The 21698-nt window shown below is 42.3% G+C and overlaps 1 protein-coding gene across 1 annotated transcript in view; it reads left to right on the top strand.

The window, feature by feature from the left end:
* Positions 1-21698, top strand: part of PML (PML nuclear body scaffold) — a 39354-nt gene that overhangs the window by 15833 nt on the left and 1823 nt on the right. The window contains exons 4-9 of the mRNA XM_044660258.1: positions 3670-4250; positions 4868-4959; positions 7960-8016; positions 8492-8762; positions 17035-17084; positions 19040-19196. Of these exons, the coding sequence (XP_044516193.1) occupies positions 3670-4250; positions 4868-4959; positions 7960-8016; positions 8492-8762; positions 17035-17084; positions 19040-19196 (1208 nt within the window). The remainder of the gene's footprint in view (positions 1-3669; positions 4251-4867; positions 4960-7959; positions 8017-8491; positions 8763-17034; positions 17085-19039; positions 19197-21698) is intronic.

Below are 21698 nucleotides of genomic sequence, written 5' to 3'. Positions count from 1 at the left end.
TATTTCTAGACAGTCTGAAAACTGTATGACCCTTAGCAATGCCACTCTACATGCAGAAGCACATGGCAGCCAGCCACATAAGGCTGGAGGACCCTTTGTGCTTTTTTTGGTTCACAGGTCACCCTGGCTAAAGAATTGATAACTAAGCAGCCAGCCTGGACTGGTCCCTACAGAACAGATTAATCTGTCACTGGGACCATACTCAAAGCCTTTCTCATAGGGCAGAACCTGTCAGAGTTTGCTCTCTGCTTCTAAGAAATGAGGGGCCTCTCAACACCTAATAAAAAATTAGAGAGGATGTGGTAGATGATAGACAGGTAAATGGACAGATAGATAGATACTTGGATAGATTGGAAAAAGGAGATGGGTAGGCTAATAGATGGGCAAACTGATCAGTTGGTAGGTAGGATAGACTGATGATTAATAAGTAGAAATACATAGGTAGATTGATGATAGCATAGATGAATAGGTTATAGATAAATGGATAGATAGATGATAAATTATATATCTGGAACAGTCAATAGGTAATTATAGATAATGGCGGATAAGTGAGTAGATAGGGACTGAAAGATATGGGTAGATCAATCAGTAGATTATAATTAGGTAAATAGATACATGATAGATATATAAATAGATATTAGCTGAAAGAGAAGTAGGTAGATAGATGGGTACTTAATAAATAAATAAACAAATAAGCAAACAAACAAATAAATAAATTGGTAAATAAATAGGTAAATAAATAGATGATGGGGTGAGGCAGCCAGGTCTATAGACCAATGGATTGAGAGCCAGGTCTACAGATGGAAGTTCTCAGAGACTTCTTGTGTGACCCTGGGCAAGTCACTTAATCCCCACCTACCTAACCCTTATCACTCTTCTGCTTTGGAATCAATGTGTAGTATTGATTCTTTTTTTTAAATTTTAAATCCTTAACTTCTGTGTTTTATCTCATAGGTGGAAGAGTGGTAAGGGTGGGCAATGGGGGTCAAGTGACTTGCCCAGGGTCACATAGCTGGGACATGTCGGAGGCCAGATTTGAACCTAGGACCTCCCATCTCTAGGCCTGGCTCTCAATCCACTGAGCTACCCAGTTGCCCCCTGTAGTATTGATTCTAAGAGGAAAGGGAAGAGTTTTTTAAAAGTAAATAAATAGATGATAAGTTGGTAGGAAGATAGCAGATGGATAGATGGATAGATAGATAGATAGATAGATAGATAGAAAATAGCAGATAGATAGATGGGTGGATGGAGAGATGGAGAGAGAGAGATGGATAGATGGATGGACTAAAACAAACTGAATTTGTTCATTAAGCAAAAATAGGTTTAAAGAACATAGCGCAGAGAACCCCAAACCTTGTAAATATGAAAATGCCCACACTGCATCTGTTCTTAACTATGATAATTTCACCTTGGCTGTCTCCATCTTAGCCTATTCTCTCATCAGTTTTACTCCTTCATGATTGGAGAGTTCTTTCCTAGGATGCAGATGGCAGCCCATTTTCCTGGCCCATCCTATACCTATCTTTAAAACAGAATAGTCAAAATCCCAGCGTTTCTTATCATCCTTAACATGACTTTGCTCCTAACTAAATTAGTGAGATCTGCATTTTGAATTCATTTCATTTGATTCTCTATTCCCAAACTAGTCTGCCTTCTGAGCTCTATGCTGCCTTTGTAGAACAGGCTTCTTCCTCTCAGAGCTGAGGGAGACCTAAGGCAATATGTTGGTTGGCCTCTGTCTGAACCCCAATGTGCCCCTGGCTGTCCAAGGACAGGGCATTCGCTTCCTCTCATAGAGCCCCACTCCACTTTGGTACAAGTCTGATTATGAGAAAATTTCTTCCTACATCGGTCCACTCCTTCCATCTCCTCCCCACTAAATTAGAGCAGGTTTCCTCCTAGAGAATACTGGAGCATCTCTCCTCTCTCTTTGTCTCCCCTTTGCCTTATTTTAGTGGAGACATATGATGTGAGTCAGGTCAGTATCTCTCTGCCCCAGAGTGGATGATCACACATATCCCAGCCACCTGATTTTTTAAGAAAGGGAGTATTACATACTTTTTAAAAACACAGTTGGATTGTATGACCTGCTATTGTTATATAGTGAGTGTACCACTCCTAAATGAAGCCATTTCTTCCCTTAGGTTACCAATTTTGAGAAAACTCAAGTATAATTTTATGACTACCAGAGAGCAAATCAGACCTGGGTTCTAATCCCAATTCTAAGCAATTCATTGTATGACAGTGGGACATTCATTTCCCACTCTTTTGGACCAAATTTCTTAGTTGGACTAGCTGATTTATCATATTCCTTCCCGTGCTAATGCTCATGTTCCTGTGATCTTCCTACCATTTCATGGTTGTTTTCAGGGTCTATTAGATCCAAGGTACTTCTTTCAGAAAAGACATGAATCCACTTCTCAGACCAGGAATCTCTCTCTCTTTCTCTTCCATTTTTACTACCGTTTTGCCATTGCCCTAACCTATCTTGACTCTATACTGCTTTTTTCTCACCCTAAATCTTGGGTCCCCAAATTCCTGTACCACACCTCATATGGTACATGGCATGATAGGCCTTTCATCTTCTTGTTTCCCTTCTCTGTTCCGTCCCTGGCTTATCAGTGTCATTCATAAAACTTAAGGTCCAGCATTAAACAGAAGGTTCCAGATTTGATCTGACTGGGGCACGGTCCAGTGAGACTTTCACCCTCAAATTCCTGGAAGCCAGCCTGAGATTGCACTCATCTTGGTTGTCAGATCCTACTCTTGATTCATATTGAAGCTTGCAAGTTCATTAAGATCCCTGAAGTTTTCTCAGACAAACTGTTAACCTTGTCTCCTTCCCCCACATCTTGAAGCTGATTTTTTTTTCAGCCCAAATGTAAGACTTTATTCTTAGACTTGTTGAATTTCATTTGATCAGGTTGAACTTACTGTTCTAGCCTTTCAAGATTTTTTTGAATCATGACTCTCACCCATAATCTTACCTATATCTCCCATCTTGGTGGCATAGATAGATAGATAAATAGATAGATAGACAGACAGACAGACAGACAGACAGATAGATAGATAGATAGATAGATAGATAGATAGATAGATAGATAGATAGATAGATNCAGACAGATAGATAGATAGATAGATAGATAGATAGATAGATAGATAGATAGATAGATCACAAAGCATAGATCCTTGGGGCACCACATTAGCAATTTCCACATTCATGCTGAATCATTGGATGCCAAAATTAATCAGTTTACATCTATAGAGGGCTTGGCTATAGTAAAGCACTTTAGATCCATTTTCTTGATGCGATCCCACCAAAAGCAAACAGAATCCAACTTTTGAGATTAGATAGGTCAGGTATTCTCTGCTTCCATTTAGAGATGAAAAAATCCATAAAAATGGAATGAGCTACTTTAGTAAGTAATGAGTTCCATATGACAGTAGATCTGCCATCAGAAATGGCATAACCATTTATTTGAGATGCCAGAGATAAAGATTTATGCTTCTGGTTAGAGGGTCAGAGTAGGTGACCTATAATATTATGATTTATTGAATAGAAGTCATACAATAAGTGGCAGAATGGGAACTCAGACTCAGGTCTTCCAGTTCCATGTCAAAGGTTCTCAGACTCAAGTACACTGACCTGATTTTTTAAAATTTCCATAGCATCTACTGCCGAGGGTGTGCCAAGCCCATTTGCTGCACCTGTGCCCTCTTGGACAGCAGCCACAAGGATCAGTACTGTGCCATCAGCTCTGAGATCCAACAGCGACAAGAGGAGCTGGTGAAGATCACATCAAACCTGAAGACCCAAGAGCAGGTCTTCAATGATGCCCATGATAAGATTCAGTCAGCCGTCAGCCACCTGGAACAGGTGAAGAAGGAGACTGAGGAGCTGATCCAATCTCAGGTAAAGGTCATGGTGGAGCAGATCCAAGCCAAGGAGAAGGAGCTTCTAGAGACTGTGGAGAATCAGTACCAACAGAACCACGAGCAGATGTCGGCAAAGCTTAGGTACCTGAACAGCATGCTTCAGCGCATACAAAATGGCGAGGTGTTGGTGGAAAAATTGCAGCATTATGCCTCAGACCAGGAGTTCCTGGAGATGCATAACTTCATCCGGGAAGCTCTGGAGCACTTCAGCAAGGAGAAGCCTCTGAACCTTCAGGCTGCAGCCAAGGTGGAAGAGTTTGCAGACTGCAAAGCCAAACTCCAGGCTCTGTATACAAGAGTCACCAAGGAGAAAGGTAAAGGAAATCTGAAGCATCCCAGATAAATAGTAATGAGGCAATCCATAAGGAAAAAACTGGAAGTGTTTAGAAAGAAGACTTGAGGGGAGGCAACCAGTCCTTACCACTCTTCTGCCTTGGAACCAATACACAGTATTGATTCTAAGATGGAAGGTAAGAGTTAAAAAAAAAAAAAAAAAAGATGACTTGGGAGAGAGAAAGTGGAGTATGATACTGTCCAAGTCTTTGCTTGAAATGGAGGGATTAGCCTTACAAAAAGCAGTAGATGGAACATCCAGGGAGACAGATTTTGGATTCTTATGAGAAAAACAAACCAACCAACCACAGTTGGAGCTGTCCAACTCATTAATGTCAGAATCTGAACTCAAACCTAAGACCTACAATACTTCCTCCCAGTTGTCACTGTTTGTCCTAGAGAAACAAGCAGACCCGTAAGAGCCCTCCATGGAGGATGCTTCACAGCTTTTTCAGTGTGAGCACCTTCTTTGGGGGCGCTGGCAGTTTGGTAACTGGATGAGGGTTTAGACTCGCCTGAATGGTGGGAGGCATTACCGCCACCTGTGGGAGCCTTGGGGCATCTTTAGAAGATTGATCGGGTGTCCCTTCTTCCACAGACCCTGAAGCTGCTAAAATTGAAAAAACTGGCAAGAAGGAGGAGCCCATGGAGCCCACCACCTTCACCACAGAAATTTCAGACAGCGATTCGGTAAGATGGTCCTTAAGACCTAGGTGGGAGAGTTGAGAGGAATGGAGACTGGTAGTCTTAAAATTAGAATTTTTCTTTATTTAAAAATGAAATCCAAATACATTTTTTCCCAAATATTTGCCTCCTGGTGAGGGGAAGAGAAAACTGAACATAAGCCCAGCCACACTTCATTGCAAAAAGGACATGGAACTGAAAACAAAGACTTATAAATCTTAGTTTCCTTCTGGTTTCCTCTTTAAGCCAAATATTTTATCTGTTTGTTTTCATTTTAGACCCTTACCTTCTGTCCTAGTATCAAATCTAAGGCAGAAGAGTGGTGAGGGATAGGCAACTGGGGTTAGTGGCATTTTCTCCCTGATTGCTCCCTACATCAGTGAAAGAGCAGCAAACACATTGATTTCCATGTACCCACAAACCTTTCATCTGTATTATTGTGATTCATCTTCCAGCTCTATTACATCTTATAAATAAAAGAGAGTAAAGGGAAGGAGGTCTCTAAGCCAATCACAGATCCAGATCAAAGAATAGCCCATCTTCTTCTGGGCTTAAATGTTGAATAAATAGCAGTGCTCTTGGTGGTTAGCCTCTCTTACAATCAACCAAGGGGCAACTTATATTCACAGACAGTTTTAGCTAGAAAGGACCTGAGAAACCATCTCACTCAATACACTTCCTGACCAAGTTGAAACTGGGGGCCAAGAGAAGGCAAGGGGCTTGCCCAAGATCAGCAGGACAAAAAACAGGGTTTGGGGATGTAAGGCAAAGGGAAAAGCAGAACAGATTGTGATCAGAGAAAGGAATTTGTGAGTTCATCATGAAAGTTCATGAACTTCTGTGATCTTGGGTAAAATTCTAAACCTTGAGTGGGGTGGATTTGGTGACCACGGAGGTCCCATTCCCTTCATGATCTATGATCCTATTAATATATCGTAATATATGATATGATAGAATAGAATATGATATAATATACCATATACTATGATGTAATATATTATGTCATATAATATAATAATACAAATCCTATTACTTATAAGTGATCATTATAGGGGCAGCTAGGGGACTCAGAGGATAGAGTCAGGAGGGCCTGGCTTCAAATCTGGCCTCAGACACTTCCTAGCTGGGTGACCCTGAGCAAGTCACTTAACTCCCATTGCCTAGCCCTTACCACTCTTTCTGCCTTGGAATCAATATGTAGTATTGATTCGAGGATGCAAGGTAAGGGTTTTGAATTTAAAAAAATTTAAAAAAATTTAAAAACAGAACAATAATATTCTGGAGATATAATCAAATTCTAACCTGAACAGCATAGACAAAATTCAACCTAATTTATTGTTAGAGATCTTCTACTGCAGTTCAATTAGGAAACATGGTAGCCTGGCTCTTGCTTGCCATGCTCCATACAACACCCCCCCACACACACACACACTCCTTTCATCTTAACTTCTTTGCTTATTACATGATCCTCTGTTTCAGTCAGTTTGATTCTGTAATTAAATTTTCTGGATCATTAATCTCAGTTTCTCTGTCTCTGTTTCTGTTTCTGTCTCTGTCTCTCTCTCCCTCTCTTTTCTCTGTCTCTCCCTCTCTCTGTCTCTCCCTCTCTCTGTCTTTCTCTCCCTCTCTCTCTGTCTTTCTCTCTCTGTCTCTCTATCTCTCTCTCTCTCTCTCTCTCTCTCTCTCTCTCTCTCTCTGTCTTTCTCTCTCCCTCTCTGTTTCTCTCTCTCTCTCTCTCTCTCCCTCTCTCTCTGTCTCCCTCTCCCTCTTTCTCTGTCTCTCTCTCCCTCTCTCTCTATATCTCTGTCTTTCCCTGTCTCTCTGTCTCTGTCTGTCTCTCTTTCCCTCTCTGTTTCTCTCTATACCCATCTCTGCCTTTCTCTGTGTGTGTGTGTCTGTCTCTCTCTTCTCTCTGTCTCACAAACATACCCCCTATATATGTATGTATGTATTCATCTCTATACACACACAAGCAGAGAACAGTTTTGTTTTGTTATTGGGAGGAGAATTCCAAATAAAAGCAAAGCAAGCACTAGACCCCAAATCCAAAGGTAGGATCAGAAGATTGGGATCACAGAGGCTAAGCCCAGAAGGAATCTTGAATAAGTCTGACCTATAGGGACAAAGATGTCACTCCCTTCCCTCTTCAGAGAGTGGATCTTGGCTGTCTGATAGCCACAGCCTGCATTGTCAATTCAGAAAATGTTAGTAGCTAATACGTTTTTATTAAGCTCCTGCCAAAGGCCAAGTCCTGTGGGAAGCACTGAGGATACTCAGAAAAGTAAAAATCTGTTCCTGCCCTTGGGGAACTTACAGTATAGCAGAGAAGACAGCATGCAAACAACTAGACGAGTTGTAGATGGAATAAAAATGGGAATATTCAATGGCACTGAATTCAGAGGAATTAGGAAGGGTCTCCTATAGAAGGTGAGATTTTAGCTGGGACTTAAAGGAAGCTAGAGAGGCCAGTAGGCTGAGGGAGAAAGGGCTGGAAGCCTCTTGGGTAGAACACCCTCATTTCACTTTGCTCAAGTGGCAGAGTCCAGATTTGAACCCCCAACCAAGTCCAGACCTGTACTGTCCTGCCAGAGATGAGATAACAAGAGCCCCTGGTGAAGATCATCTGTAATGTTGCCAAAAGGGTAATGTCTCATAGAGCAAGGTAGTGTCTCATAGTGGAGAGAGGAGTGGGATTGGGATGGAAAAGACCTGAGTTCAAATGCCACTGCAGTGCCTTAACTAGCTGTGTGATTCATTCACTTCCCAGAGACTGGGTTTTCTCCTCTGTTCAATGGGGATAATAATTAATGCACTACTTCTCTAACAAGATTTGTGATATAGAAATACTATAGATATACTGTAGAAATGGTATTTGCTGATTGCCAGCGCCATACCCTTTCCATTAGGTCATATTACCATGTCCTCTGTCTCCCCACAAGAATCTAGAGTGTTGCCTGGGTGAAGGTGTTTCATAACTATTTTTGCCCTTTTTTCCTGATTTTACAGCAAGATGAGAAGAAGTTGCAGAAGCCAGGACACATTGGAGACAATAAAACTGAACCAGTAAGCCTTCCTGTCCATCCCTCCATGAGAATCTCTCCCACTCCAAAAACTTCCCATGTTCATCCCTCACCCCTCAGGTTCTTGAATCGTGTGGTCCATGGAAGTGAGCAGTAGCCTGGTTTTGGGACTGGGGCCAGAGGAAGTTCTGAAGGCTGAGTGCCTTCTAGGGCTACAGGACCTCAGAGAAGAAAGAGACCCCAAAAGGCTGGGATGGTCAGGGAAAACTTCCTGGAGGAAGCCGGCCACTTAAGAATGAGCAGGATTTGGATAAAAGAAAGGAAAAGAAATAGTAGGAAATCAATCCTGGAATAGGGAAAACAGCAGAGACCAAAGAGGGGAGGTCCCTGCCTCCTGGCCCAGGCTTCTGTCCACTCAGTCCTATCCCTTCCTCTCTCTTTTCCCCCTTCTCCTCATCTCGGGAGCCCATCCATTTGACTCAAACATGAGTCTCTGTACCCTTCCTTCCCTTATCTAGCCACGTCCTACTGCCCCATCGAGAAAGAGAAAATCTGTCCATGCCAATAAGCCCATCTCGAGGAAGGTGATCAAGAAGGAATATGGGGAAAATGGAAGACACAAGGCCAATAAGGTCTTCAAGCAAACTGGGGCCAGCACCTCTGGAGCGAACCAAGCTGTGAAGCCGAATCCCCACCACGGCCCAACAAACCCAGCCCCAATCTCTAAATCGCACTCCACAGATGAGTCCAACAATGGCAGCCGTACCTTGGTGGAGCTAGGTAGGGAGGGTAAGATGGCGCGGGGGGAGAGGAAGAGGGTATCATGTGGCTAACGCTGTCTCTTGCACCGTTCGAGGACGCCTTCTGAATCCAGGGACCTCGATCCTCAAGCAGTACTTGTACGTCCTTGGAGTACTTTAAGGTTTGCCAAATGTCCCTCCCATAACTACACCAGCAGGTGGGCACCTCGGTGGCCCTTATGGACTTGGGAGTTCCAAGTCTTCCCTGCCTCAGGCTCTTAGTAGCTGTGTGTCCCTGGACAAGTCCCTCTGTCTATCTCAGCCTCAGTCTCCTCTTTAAAAGAGGGATAATAATAGCACAATTCTTTACAGAATGTTTTGAGGATCAAATGAGATAGTATTTAAGATGCTTCCCAAATGTCAGCATATTCCATAAATTCTAGCTATCATCATCATCATCATCATCATCATCATCATCATCATATGTTATGTCACTTACATGACATAACATTTTTACAGCTGAGGAAGCTGAAGCAAAGCAAGGTCATCTAATTAGCCCAAGATCTCACAGTGAATAAGAGTCAGAATGCAAACTCTGACCCACTCCTCCAGACTCTTAACAGTAGAGGAGGCAGCTAGGGGACCCAGTGGATGGAGAACCAAGTCTAGAAATGGGAGGACCTAGGTTCAAATCTGGTCTCAGCCACTTCCTAGCTATGGTGCGTCACTTAAAGCCCCATTGTTTAGCCCTTACCACTCTTCTGCCTTGATATTGATTCTAAGATGAAAGATAAGGGTTTAGAAAAGGGAAAAAAAGACTACAGATGGTATCTCAGCTGGGTCTTCTAAAGGAGTCCTCCTCAGTAGAATGGAATGGAAGTCTTAGATGAGTACCAGACATTCACTTTTGCTGTTGTCCTCCAAGGGTTCATGGTCCTTTGCAGCCTTGAAGACAGCCCCTCTTCTCTCTCATCCCCCTCCTCAGACTGAAGCTTGGACAACTCCATCCCCTCAAACCAAAAACCTGGAAGACGATAGGCAGCGCCTTCCAGTGGATATTAGGTCTCTTCCCAAGCTTTGTCCTCCCCAAGCTGGCCTGAGGTCAGAAGGAGTTAGAATCCACCTGGGCCCATGTCTAGAAATGGGTCTTCCTCAGAGAGCCCTCCCATGTGTGGAAACCTCTATTCCACCCCTTCTGGGTCCAGGTCCTTCTCCACCCTCCACCCAAGAGAAGTTTGAATGGAAGCAAGTTAATAGAGTAGCTATAATATTTGGGCATTCTTTAGCTATTTGCAAACACAAGCCTTCTTTGAACATGGTGGCATTCTGACCTGCTAAGGAGACATCCCAGATGTCACCTATGGCCAAGCCGAGGGAGCAGGGGTAGTATAGGAAAGGGTAGAAAGGGCAGAAAGTGGCAAGTAAAGTTTTCTTTACAAGACTACAGTAATAATTGGGTCTCTGCCCCCTGCTAACCACTAGGCACCAGGATCAAATTGGGCCATAGCTTTTATCATCACATACTCTTCTAATTTAGGAATGTGCCAATCAAGCTTTGGAGTAGCACAAGCTGTAACCTTCGACTGTGACATGGACACCTGTGAATAACCCACTTGCTACCATGAGGAGATGAGGAAAAAAGATCCAGAACCAAATCCCTATGGACCAAAATCATTTCCACATCGCCTCTCCCATCTTCAGTCTGGCTCTGAGTGGTGACTCGCTTCTTCTTGAGGCAACCATGTTTGGACAGCTCTAAATGTTAGAAAGTCTTTCTCAAGGTCCAGCTTGACCCAAGATACCCCAGGCCTCTTAGGCAGTGCAGGGGATAATGACCTTGGAGGACCTTAGCTTAAATCTTGTTACCAATGCTAACTTCCTATACCATCCTGGACAATTCATTTAACCTCTTTCTCCCTCATTTTCCTCATCTGTAAAATGGGGATGGGTTGTTGTAGGGATCAAATGAGATAACACATGCTTTGCTTTGTGATTTAAAGATCTATATAAATTCCATGTAATTCTCTATCTAAATTTCAGCCGTTATTATTTAGTTCCTTGGCAGACCTACTCATGCCTTAGGAACCAGTAGATGAGTGGGAGTGAGAGGACCCTGTCTAGAAGAAGGCACAGTCTGAATAAAGAGAGTCTAGAAGTAGTCCCTGGGAGCAACTCTTTGGATCATCCAAATGATCCATGGGTAGGAATAGGCTGGTGGCAAATTTGATTCATCAAAGATGGCATGCAGTGGGATTTTGAGTCATTGTACCAATTTCTTTATGTGGGCCCAGGTGAATTTCTTACTGAATCATTTAACTTCTTTGTTTTCTAGTTTCCTCATCAGTAAAATGAAAGGATGAGCCTCAACTAGGACCCTCATAGTTCTAAGTCTATAATCCTGTGAACTTTCTTCTTCCCTCATTTGAATTTGTGTCAGTCAGTGTTATAATGAAAACACCCTGATACTCCTCTCTATTAGATGTAGATGTAGATGAAGTATATAGAGAGGATAGGATGGCACCTCTTTCCTTTATAACAGTTGCCCAGGCAGGATCCTTTAGGTCAATGTATGATATCCCTTCAGGACCCACCTGGGGTTAATTGATATTATTTAATGGGCTCTTTAGCTGGGTAATGTTGGAATCTGACTGCTTCTCTCCCTTCCCAAAGAAGCTTTGAATAACCACTTCAGGAAGGTACTTTAAACTTTGGTTGTATTTAACAAAGGAGGATAATGGGATTGGATAGAGGTATTGGAGACCTCAACTTAAAATGATAATGATGAATCTCTAAACTGTAGGCAAGTAAAGGAATTAAGATGATAGCTTCTCTCTGGTACAGCCTGGCCACAGCCACACCAGAGCAGGCAAAGTGCTGTATAATCTTTCAGCTTCTTCTTCACTAGATGATAAGCCTAACCAGTTTGAGATATCCACCCTCTTCTTCTTCTCCTGCCCACTTCCCGGGTCCCTCCCGGGCCCTGGGACACCTAGATGACTAAGATGTTTGACTTCCTAATATCTAGGGACAGTAGAATCAGAGATGGTGGTCTAAGTACAGGTTGTTGATGGTACAAGAACAAACAGGAGGAGCTTGCAAGGTTGAGTCTGCAAGTCTCAATCCCACAAAGACCAGGATCCACTGATCTCCGGTCTCAGGGAAAGGTAAGAACCTTTCCCTGCCAGGAACCCCTGGCAGGGCTACCAGGGTGGTTTTATACCCCCCCTCCCCAGGCCAACTGCCCTCTGGGAACATTCCGACATCTGACTGATCCACCTGTCAATCACAGAGTGAACTCCTAGCTCCCAGAGATTCAATATAACATCAGTTAACTTCTTCAGGCCTTTTTTGTCATTTATGAAATGGGAGAGTTGGGCATAATTACCTCTAGGATCAGTTCTAGTCCTAAATTAGTGATGTGATATTCTATCCCCCATCACTCATCTTTGGGCCTTTGCCCCAAATGGCCCCCATACCTCGAATGCTCTCCCTCCTAGAATCTCTAGTTTCTTTCAAAATTCAGCTCAAGCAATGACTTGGATTTCTATCTGACCTCAGACACTTCTTAGCTTCTTGCAGTCCTGGGTAAGTCATTTAACCTTATTTTCCTAGCCCTTGCTCTTTTGTCTTAAAAGTTGTTACTAAGACAGAAAGTGAGGGTTTAAACAAAACTTCAATTCAAGGACTACCTTCTACATGAAATCTTTCCTGATTCCTCAGTTGCTTTTGCCTACTCCCATCCCAAAAGGAAGAAGGGGACAAGCATTTATTAAACACTTACCAGGTACTGGGCACTGTGCTAAGTGCTTTACAGGTACTACTATCTCATTCAATCCTCACAAAGAGATAGATGCTATTATAATCCCCATTTTGTACTTGAAGAACCAAAAGCAAATAGTGCTTAAGTGACTTGCCCAAAGTGACACAGATAATAAGCGTCAGAGGTCAGATTTGAACTCGGGTCTTTCTGGCTCCAGGCTCACACACTTGGATGTTCATTTTATCTCCTCTGTACAAATGTAAGCACTTAGATCAGTGCCTGAAACATGGCAGACACATAATAAGATTTTGATGTTCGCTTGGTTGGTAATGTCAGGTTGGAGCTGAGGAGAGAGTTTAGGGCTCTGTAATATAAATCTAGTACTTTGCCTTATACTTTTCAGAGAAAATAAAGGCCATTTGATAGGTCCCTCTTGATCCCTTCTCTACATCTCAGAAACCCTTGTAAACATCCTCCAGTCTAGATCTGTGAGTCATCTGTAGAGAGAGGAGAGCTAAAAGCCACAGGCACTGAAGAGGTTACTTAAAGAGAGAATGTAGAGAGAAAGAAAGAAAACCCAAAACAGAGCCTTGGGGTACCCCCAGAATTAGGGGGTCCTACATGTATGATGATCCAACAAAGGAGTCTCAGAAGAAATGGTCAGAGAAGTAGGAGGAAGAGAGTAGTGAACAGCAAAAAAACACCACAAAGAGATGAGGAAGAATGAACATTGAGATGGAACCATCACAGGTAGATTAGATCTTGAGCTAGAAGGGACCTTGGAGGCTACTGTATTCAGTAACCCCTCCTACATTTTGTAGATGAAGCATGGAAGGCACGGAAAGGGTGACTTGGCCAGTGCCTAAGAGGGAGTTTGAATCCAGGTCCTCCTGACTCCAAGTCTGGTAAACTATCCACTATACCGTATTGCTTTTCTGTCATCAGATTTGTCCATTAAAAGATCATTGGATAATTTTGGGGAGAGAAGCTTCATTTGAGTGATGAGAGCAAAAAACAGGTTACGAAGAGTTGAAAAGTTAATGAGAATAGAAGAAATGGAAGCAATGACAGTAAATAACTTTTTTCAGGAGTTTGGCTGAGAGAGAGAGAAGGGAGATGTGTCATGATATATTGAGGGGTTGGAAGGATCAAGTGAGTTTTTTTAAATGGGAGAAACCTGTTGTGTTTGTGGACAGAAGGACTGGGGAAAAGAAAGCCTTGATTTCAAGGACAACCTACCAGAGACTACTGGGCAGATAGGTGGCATAGTGAATAGGGTACCAGGTTAGGAGTCAGGAAGACTCATCTTTCTAAGTTCAAATCCAGCCACAAGAGAATTAGGAGCTGTGTGACCCTAGGCAAGTCACTTAACCCTGTGCTTGTCACAGTTTCCTCTTCTGTAAATTGAATTGGAGAATGAAATGGCAAATGACTAGTTTCTTTGCTAAGAAATTCCCAAATGAAGAGTTGGGCACTACTGAAACAACTAAACAATAACAACTACTGGATAAGGGAAGGGATTAGATCTAGAGTACATGTAGAAAGAAGGAGGTTGGCCTTGGCAAGAAGATTGGAGATTGGTCTGGAGGATGCTTTTAAGGGCTTTTGAAGTGTAGAGAAGGGGTCAAGAAGGACTCACCAAATAACCTCTATTTTCTCTGTAAAGAATGAGACTAAGTACTAGAGAAGGAGGTAGTGGAGGACAATAGAGGAGAAAAGAAAAAGTTGGGGATAATGGCTATGATGAGGACAGTAAAAAAAAAAAAAGAAATAAAAGAATTGCCTTGCTCTAGTGAGAGCCTAGTTGAGATCAGGTTACATAAATTTGTGATGGACCTAGTCGGCTTCTTCTTCCAGCTGTATTGCAATAGTACATGAATAAGAGCAAAAGAAGTAAATGGTAGAAGCAATTTTGGGCTGGGATTTGACGAGGCTTGAATACTGTTAGGATTGAGGGTGAAAGGGATCTAAGAGGAGAGAATGGTATAACAATGAATTTGTCAGTTATAGGATCAAAATTCCAAAGAGAAAAAGTAAATCTAGAGTGGAGGTGATGGTGAGAACAAAGAAGGAGATTTAAAGGAAAGATGAAATAATAGAAAGTTATGATCAAATAAAGGAATTTCAAAATTCTCTGTCATGGAAATTGAACATTTAAGAATGATCTAGTAACATCAAAGGTGTGATACTCCCACTATAGCTGGCATGAAGTGGAAGAGAAGGCCATGGGACTAGAGGAGGTTAAGAACTGGGAGACTTGGGTTTTTGAAAGAATATTAACCCATATCTTGAAATTCCCTAGTATAAGGTCAGAGCTGTCAGGGTGGGAAATGACTTGAAAACAGAGAGAGACAGAGAGACAGAGAGACAGAGACAGAGAGAGACAGACAGAGAGAGAGACAGAGAGAGACAGAGACAGAGACAGAGAGAGACAGAGAGAGACAGAGAGACAGAGACTTGATTGGGCGATATATTTGGTAGAGAGAATCTCGAAGGAAGAGAAATAACCCAGAGGAAAGGTTTACAAATGTCAGTGGTTAGCAAGATATATCCCAACTCTTCCTTTGGGACTAGTGTCTTAGAGTATATGAAAGAAGATTGCCACCAGCACAGGACCAGATGGGAAGAAGGAAAGCAGTGTCTTCTGGGATAATCCAGATTTGTATGAGTGTTGAAAGTAGAAGGAAAAGGAGACAAAGAGGTTCCCAAGTAAAAGGAAATTTGTTAATGGTGTAACAGTAATTCCAAAGGGCACCATGGAAGGAGCAAACAGTTGGTATGGTTGGTATGGGACAGACAGAGGAGGAAAAAGGTAGAAATGGATAGAAATGAGAGAAAGGGAGTTGGGGATTGAGGGATGAGGAGACAGTTTACACATAGGAAACTGGGGTTTTAATTTCACTGGTTTGGGGTGAATAAGAAGTTGTAGGAGTTTTCTCTCCATAGGGGATGAGACCAGGCACATTGGCAATGATAGCAATGCTGATGTTGGCAGAGGACTGCAACTCTGCCTTAGCCAATTTTGGTGCCCATTATCTCACTGAGTCACATCCATGGTCACAATGAAGGGAGCACCTGAGCTCAATAGATTCCAGAGAGTTTTCCAAAGTCCCCACAGATTATATGCAATGGTTCCAGAGTCACACACAAAAAAAGTTAGAGGTTGGACTTGAACTAATTTCTTTTCATGTCATGCCACTTCTACTGTAGTTATGAAATACTATTCTGCAATAAAGATAAATTTGAGGCTGAGAAAGACCTATGTGAAATAATGCCCAGCCAAAAGAAAAAAAAAAAACAAAGGAATGGACAATATACTTATCAGACCACATTAGACAAGAATGGAGATAGATTGCTGATGGAGATTAGAATAATAGAAAACAATAGTTATGAGATATTCTGTACTGAAATGTATTTAAATGAAAATAGTGGCAAACTAAATTTAATTGGTAGGATTCATGTTTAATGTCATTTATAACAAAGCATTAGAAATTTTAAAGAAAAGTGCTGGAATGGCCATTAGGAAAGACTTGGCTTTCAACCGAGTTCCTTTCACTTAGCATTTATATGATCTTGCACACTTCATCCTCTCTGAGCATCAATTTTGCCATCTGTACAGTGGGGATATAGGATTTAAGTCAAAATGGGAAGCAGAAATTGGATAGTCAAAGAAGGAATCCTAATGGCAGTTAGAAAGGGTATTTGAAAAAAGAGTTAAGACATATATCTGCTGCTGTGTAATTATATGGAAATAGTTGTAGAGTAATTTTAATTGTTAGGATTGATATTTCATATTCTTTATTAAAAACACTGAAATAAAAAAAGAATTTCTGAACTCAGCATCAGGAGAGATCTGGGTTTAATCTCAGTTTCAGCACTTGCCATTGGAATGATCTTGGCCATGCCCAACTCTCTGAGTTTATTTCTTCATCTGTAAGATAGGAATAATAATACATTTGCCACATGCCCCTCAGACCTGCCATGAATGCCATAGATTCAAATACCATAGAATGCCATAGAAATTTCATCTCTTATTTAATGTCTCATTGATTTTTTTAACATCATTGTCATTTATGTATGGTTCACATCCCCATAGAACCTTCCCTTATAGCAAATAAGTACAGTCAAGCAAAACAGATGAACACATTAACTATATCTGAAGATGTATGTCTCATTCCAAACCAGTTGCCCACCATCTTTTTGCTGAGAGGCAAGAGGCATGTGATACTTTAACCATCCAAACTTCTGAAGTCATGATTGGTCATTCCATTGATCATAGACCTGAAATCTTTCAGCATTGTTTTCCTTTTATTGTCCTGGTCATTGTGTAAATTGTTCTGGTCCTGCTTACTTTGCTTGGCCTCCATATTTCTTCAAACACGCCCAGTTTCCATATTTCTTTGCATCCCTCATAGTCATCATTATGGCACAATAGTATTCTATTATGTTGGCCTTAGCCCTTTGTTCAGCCATTCTCCACTCATTTGGGCACCCTAGATGCTCCCACCATGCTCTCCCTGCACATCTCCAGGGCTTACTGACTTGCCTTTCCATTTTGCAGATAATCCCATTGTGATAATCAGCAGCTCTGATGAGTCCGAAGAGACCGAGGTGAGCCTATTGGTTGTGTAGGCCTTTGTTTCTTCCTTTCTCCATTTATCCTGGGATCCCCACATATTTCCACATATTTCTTGGGGAAGGGAGCCAGGAATCACTCCCTTCAGCCCTCTATTAGTCACAAGCCCATGACTCCCCCCAATGTGTCGAGACCCCCATATTCAGAGGGTCAGGATTGCCCTGTTGAGTTGAGAAGATTCCTTGAATATCCCTGCTTATGCCTAGTGCTGGAGGTACACGTGTCAGTAAAACTACTATCCAACCTTAAGGGATAGGTCTTGTAAGCTATTCCTTGTTTCCACAGGTACATCCCTTTCTCCACTTTTGATTCTCTCAAAGATCCATTTTTTTTCCCTGAAATAGTTTCCATGGCTGTAGTGGCTAAGGAACTCCCTGAGCATTGGAGGGATGGGAAAGGGGTGGCTATTTTCGAGAATTAAATTTTTTTTTGACTTGGAGGCTGCCTGCAGTAAACTATCTGTGATACAGCAGGGAATTTGTGAATAGGGTCCTGCGTCTTGTGTCTATTTTTAAAAGTTGGGTCCTGTGGTCGCAAAGAATGGAAAACTAAGGGGTTGCTCGTCTATTGGGGAATGGTGGAACGAATTATGGTATATGCATGTGATGGGACAGTATTGTGCTATGAGAAATGATGAAAGGGACGGTTTCAGAGAAACCTGGGAAGACCTCTATGAACTGATGCAGAGTGAAGTGAGCAGAACCAGGAGAACAATTTATACAAAAACAACAACATTGTAAGGACAAACAACTTTGAAAGACTTAAGAACTCTGATCTACGCAATGACCACCCAGGATTCCAGAGGATCCATGATGAAGCGTGCTACCCATCTCCTGACAGAGAGGTGACGGACTCAGGGTGCAGATTGAGACTTTTTTTGGACATGGTCAGAGTGGGAGTTGTTGGTTTATTTTTATTTTTTTGCTTGACTGCATATGTTATGAGGGGTTTGTTTTTATTTTTATTTTTTTCCAGTGGTGGGAGTGGAGGGAAGGGAGGTGGGAGGAAGAGAAAATAGATTTTTTCCAATTGAAAAAATTAATAAATTTTAAAAAATAATAAAAGAGCTGGAAGTGACTCTTGTGAGCTAATACTATTGGCTCAACCCAAACAAGTTTATCAGGGTGTAGCAGATCAGGGTAAGGGGCAGCACTGACTAACTTGATAGAAGCTAGATGCATGATGATCAGGGAGAAGACATGAAGTCAACATAGATGCTCTGGGTGGGGAGGAAGCTATGACAAGCCATATTCTACTTGGGCACCAACCAGGAGGGGTAAGAAATAAGAAGACTTGGAGTTCATCCCTAACCCAATCCCAGAAGGGCTCATACAATGCATGGTTTTGTGAGTACTTGGAAGGAGAAGCAATGAGCCATCATGGCAAAGAAGTTTTGGGGGGAATTGAATCTCCCCTTAGTAATTAGTCTTGAGGTGATCAACCTCTCCATAATTTAACTAGGCTGGCCCTCCAGTGGGGACAGTCTTTCCCAGCACGGTAGAATCTACCATAGCTCTGACTTACAGCCTAAGAGAACCTTGGTTTCCCAATGAGGTAGTAGAGGAAAACTTGAAAAATCATAAGCCTCTTCTTCATAAAACAGCCAAATAATCTTCTTGCTCTTTGGGCTTCCCTTTCCCACGTATTTTTTTTACTCTATTCTGGATAATGATGGATGGACTCATTTTATTCATATCTTTTGTATTTCTATGACAATCAGCATTTCCCAGATATATCTCTCTCCACCCCACTATACAGCTAGACTTCTCTAACAAAGGGAAACAGTTAAGCAAACTAAAACACACCAGGTATGCAACATTTGACACCCCTAGTCCCCTCTCAACTCCCCAACTCCCACATTGCTCTGCAATGAAAAGAGGGGGCACACATCTCTTTCTGAGCTGGTGTCACGGTGGTTTCTGTGTTTCAGTCCTCCAGTGATTTCGGGGACAGCAGTGACTCAGAAGATATTGTGGAATGCACGGGCAGCACAAGGGCCCCCCTCAGCCACCCTACCAATAACTTCAGAGAAACCATTCAAGAAGACAGAGCCTTGGTATTCTTTGACCTCAAGGTTGACAGCAAAAGTGAGTCTCCCATCAATACCCACTTTCCCCTTCTGGCCTCATCTCCGGGGTCTTGGGCAATGTGGGGTAGCCAAGTAGGTCTCCATATGCCACCACTAAATGTGGAAAGGCAGCCAAACCTGGCCTTTGAAATGTCATGTCAATGTCACATCATGCCATGATTGTCATGAGATGGTCATTCAGCCAACTGATACTTGCTTGTGCTTCCCTTTGGTCTGAAGGTCCCAAAGTTAATTTGGGTGTTGAGATCAGGACTTTTGCCCTGAATCAAGGAAGTATGCTTGGATTTTAAAGTGTATTTTTAATTTCACATTTAAAATTCTAATTTTCATAGGACAAGTGGATTTAAAGCTGGGAGGGGTCTCAGGGGATCATCTAATCCAAACAGTCCCCCTCTGGAAACTGAGACCTAGAAATTTTAAGAGATTTATCCAAGGGCACCCAGTGGAGAAGTAGCTCAGATGGCTAGCATCTCTGACCAAAGGTTAATCAAAGGTCTTAATGCCCAGTTCTGCAATCAGTTTGGAGAGGGCAAAGCAGGGAGGGAAATAAATCCCGCTGGGCAATCCACTCACTCCTCATCTTAGGACTTGTTTCCTTATATGAAAAAAAGTGGAAGTTTAAATTAAGTGAATGGCTGATATGGCCCAGAAAAGGGCATTTATTCAACATTTTGTTGAATATTTGTTATGCCTGTTGGGATCAAAGCACTCACTCTGCTATACATAAATTAGATTCCAGAAACAAAAACCAAACAATCCCTTGCCTTCAAGGAGTTGACATTCTATTGTAGAAAATTACACCTTACATAAATAAATCGATACAAAGCAAATATAAAATAATTTGGAATACTGACAATATGAAGAAGGAGCAAAGGGAGCCTAGAAAGGCCTCGGGGAGGAAGTGGCCTTTGGGCCAACCTTAAAGAAAATGGGATGCTAAGAAGTGAGGTTTTCAGGGCAGCCCATGCAAAAATATGGAGATGGGGAATTTAATGTCTAATATGGAGTATAAGTAGGCCCTTCATAAATGTTTCTTGAGTGAATGAGCAGCTCGGGGATATAAGTAATGTAGAAAAATGTTGGCAGAAGCACAAATTGTGCCTCTAATTTTTTTATGACTTTCTAGATGGCCTCTGAGGTACTGATCCTGGGATCCTGGTTGAGGCCATCATCCATGATCCTGAAGTGTCCATGGCCTATGGTGGGGGTGGGGAAGGATGGGCATATAAAGGCAGATGGAAAAGGTGGGAATCAATGTACCAAAAAGATTGGAGAAGAGGAAATCCAACTCTCCAAGCCCCCTAAATGCTAAAATGGTGCCCTGCCCCCCTCCTCTGTATCTGGAGGGGAATAAACACCAATATGGCACCTACTATGTGCCAGGCACAGGGCCAAGGACTTATCTCATTTATTTAGCATCTTCCAGGCAGGGCAGTGGGGAGGTTCAAATGAGATATATTTGTACTTTGCAAACCTCAAAGCGCCATCAAAATGTTAAATATTATTATTATTTTCACTGTTGTCATTGTTGTTAATATAATTTCTTCAAGTAGGGAACCCAGACTGGAAGTGAAATCAGGTTTGTAAGCAAATTATGGAATGGTTAGAACAAACCCCTTGGGAGACACACTGGCAAAGTCTCACTGATGGAAAGCAGAGATTGCAAAGGAGATGGAGGAGGGTGTCAGTTAATCAATCACTAGCGGCAGCTGGTGGCACCATAGGTCCAGCACTTGGCCTGAAGTCAGGGAGATCTGAGTGCAAGTCCTGCCTGCCTCAGTCACTTCCTAGCTGGGTGACCCAGGGCAAGGCACTTAATCTCCATTTGCCTCTGTTTGCTTAACTTAAAAATGGGGATAATTACCACAGGCTTGCTGTGAGGATCAAATGGGAGAATATTTGTTAAAAGGGCTGAGCACTTTTAATAATTTTCATAATTGCTTATCCTCTTCAATTAAATTTATTAAATATCTACTGTGCACCAGGCATGGCATGCTGGCACAGCTTCCCCTAAAGTATCTCTGAAATAACCTTCTTCAAAGCATGGATCAGGATGAAGAGAAAGACTGGACCTCCCACTGCCTGGTAGAGGGAGCTCTCAGATGAGGAAATATCTTCTACCCATGCAAGCCAGCCCTTTCCTGGGATGGAGGGTTTGGAGGGCTGCTGAGAGCAGGGAGAGGTGAAGTGATTGCCCAAGAGCACCCAGCTATGATATGTCAGGGGCAGCTCTAGAATCCAGGGTTTCCTGGCTCTTTGCATGATGCCATGCTGTCTTACATAGGTTTAACACTCAATAGGTGCTGATGAAATTCTAACGTGATCTTCTTCCCCACCCCACCCCACCTCTATCCATTTCCTTTTCCTTCCTTCTTTCCTTCCTTTCCTCCTTCCTTCCTTCCTTCCCTCCTTCCTTCCTTCTCTCCTTCCTTCCTTCCTTCCTTCCTTCCTTCCTTCCTTCCTTCCTTCCTTCCTTCCCTCCTTCCTTCTCTCCTTCCTT

This window comes from Gracilinanus agilis, chromosome 2, assembly GCF_016433145.1.
Source record: "Gracilinanus agilis isolate LMUSP501 chromosome 2, AgileGrace, whole genome shotgun sequence".
Classification (NCBI taxonomy): Eukaryota; Metazoa; Chordata; class Mammalia; order Didelphimorphia; family Didelphidae; genus Gracilinanus; species Gracilinanus agilis.
Note: the sequence above shows the minus strand (reverse complement) of the source record. Positions and strands in the feature narration are given on the sequence as shown.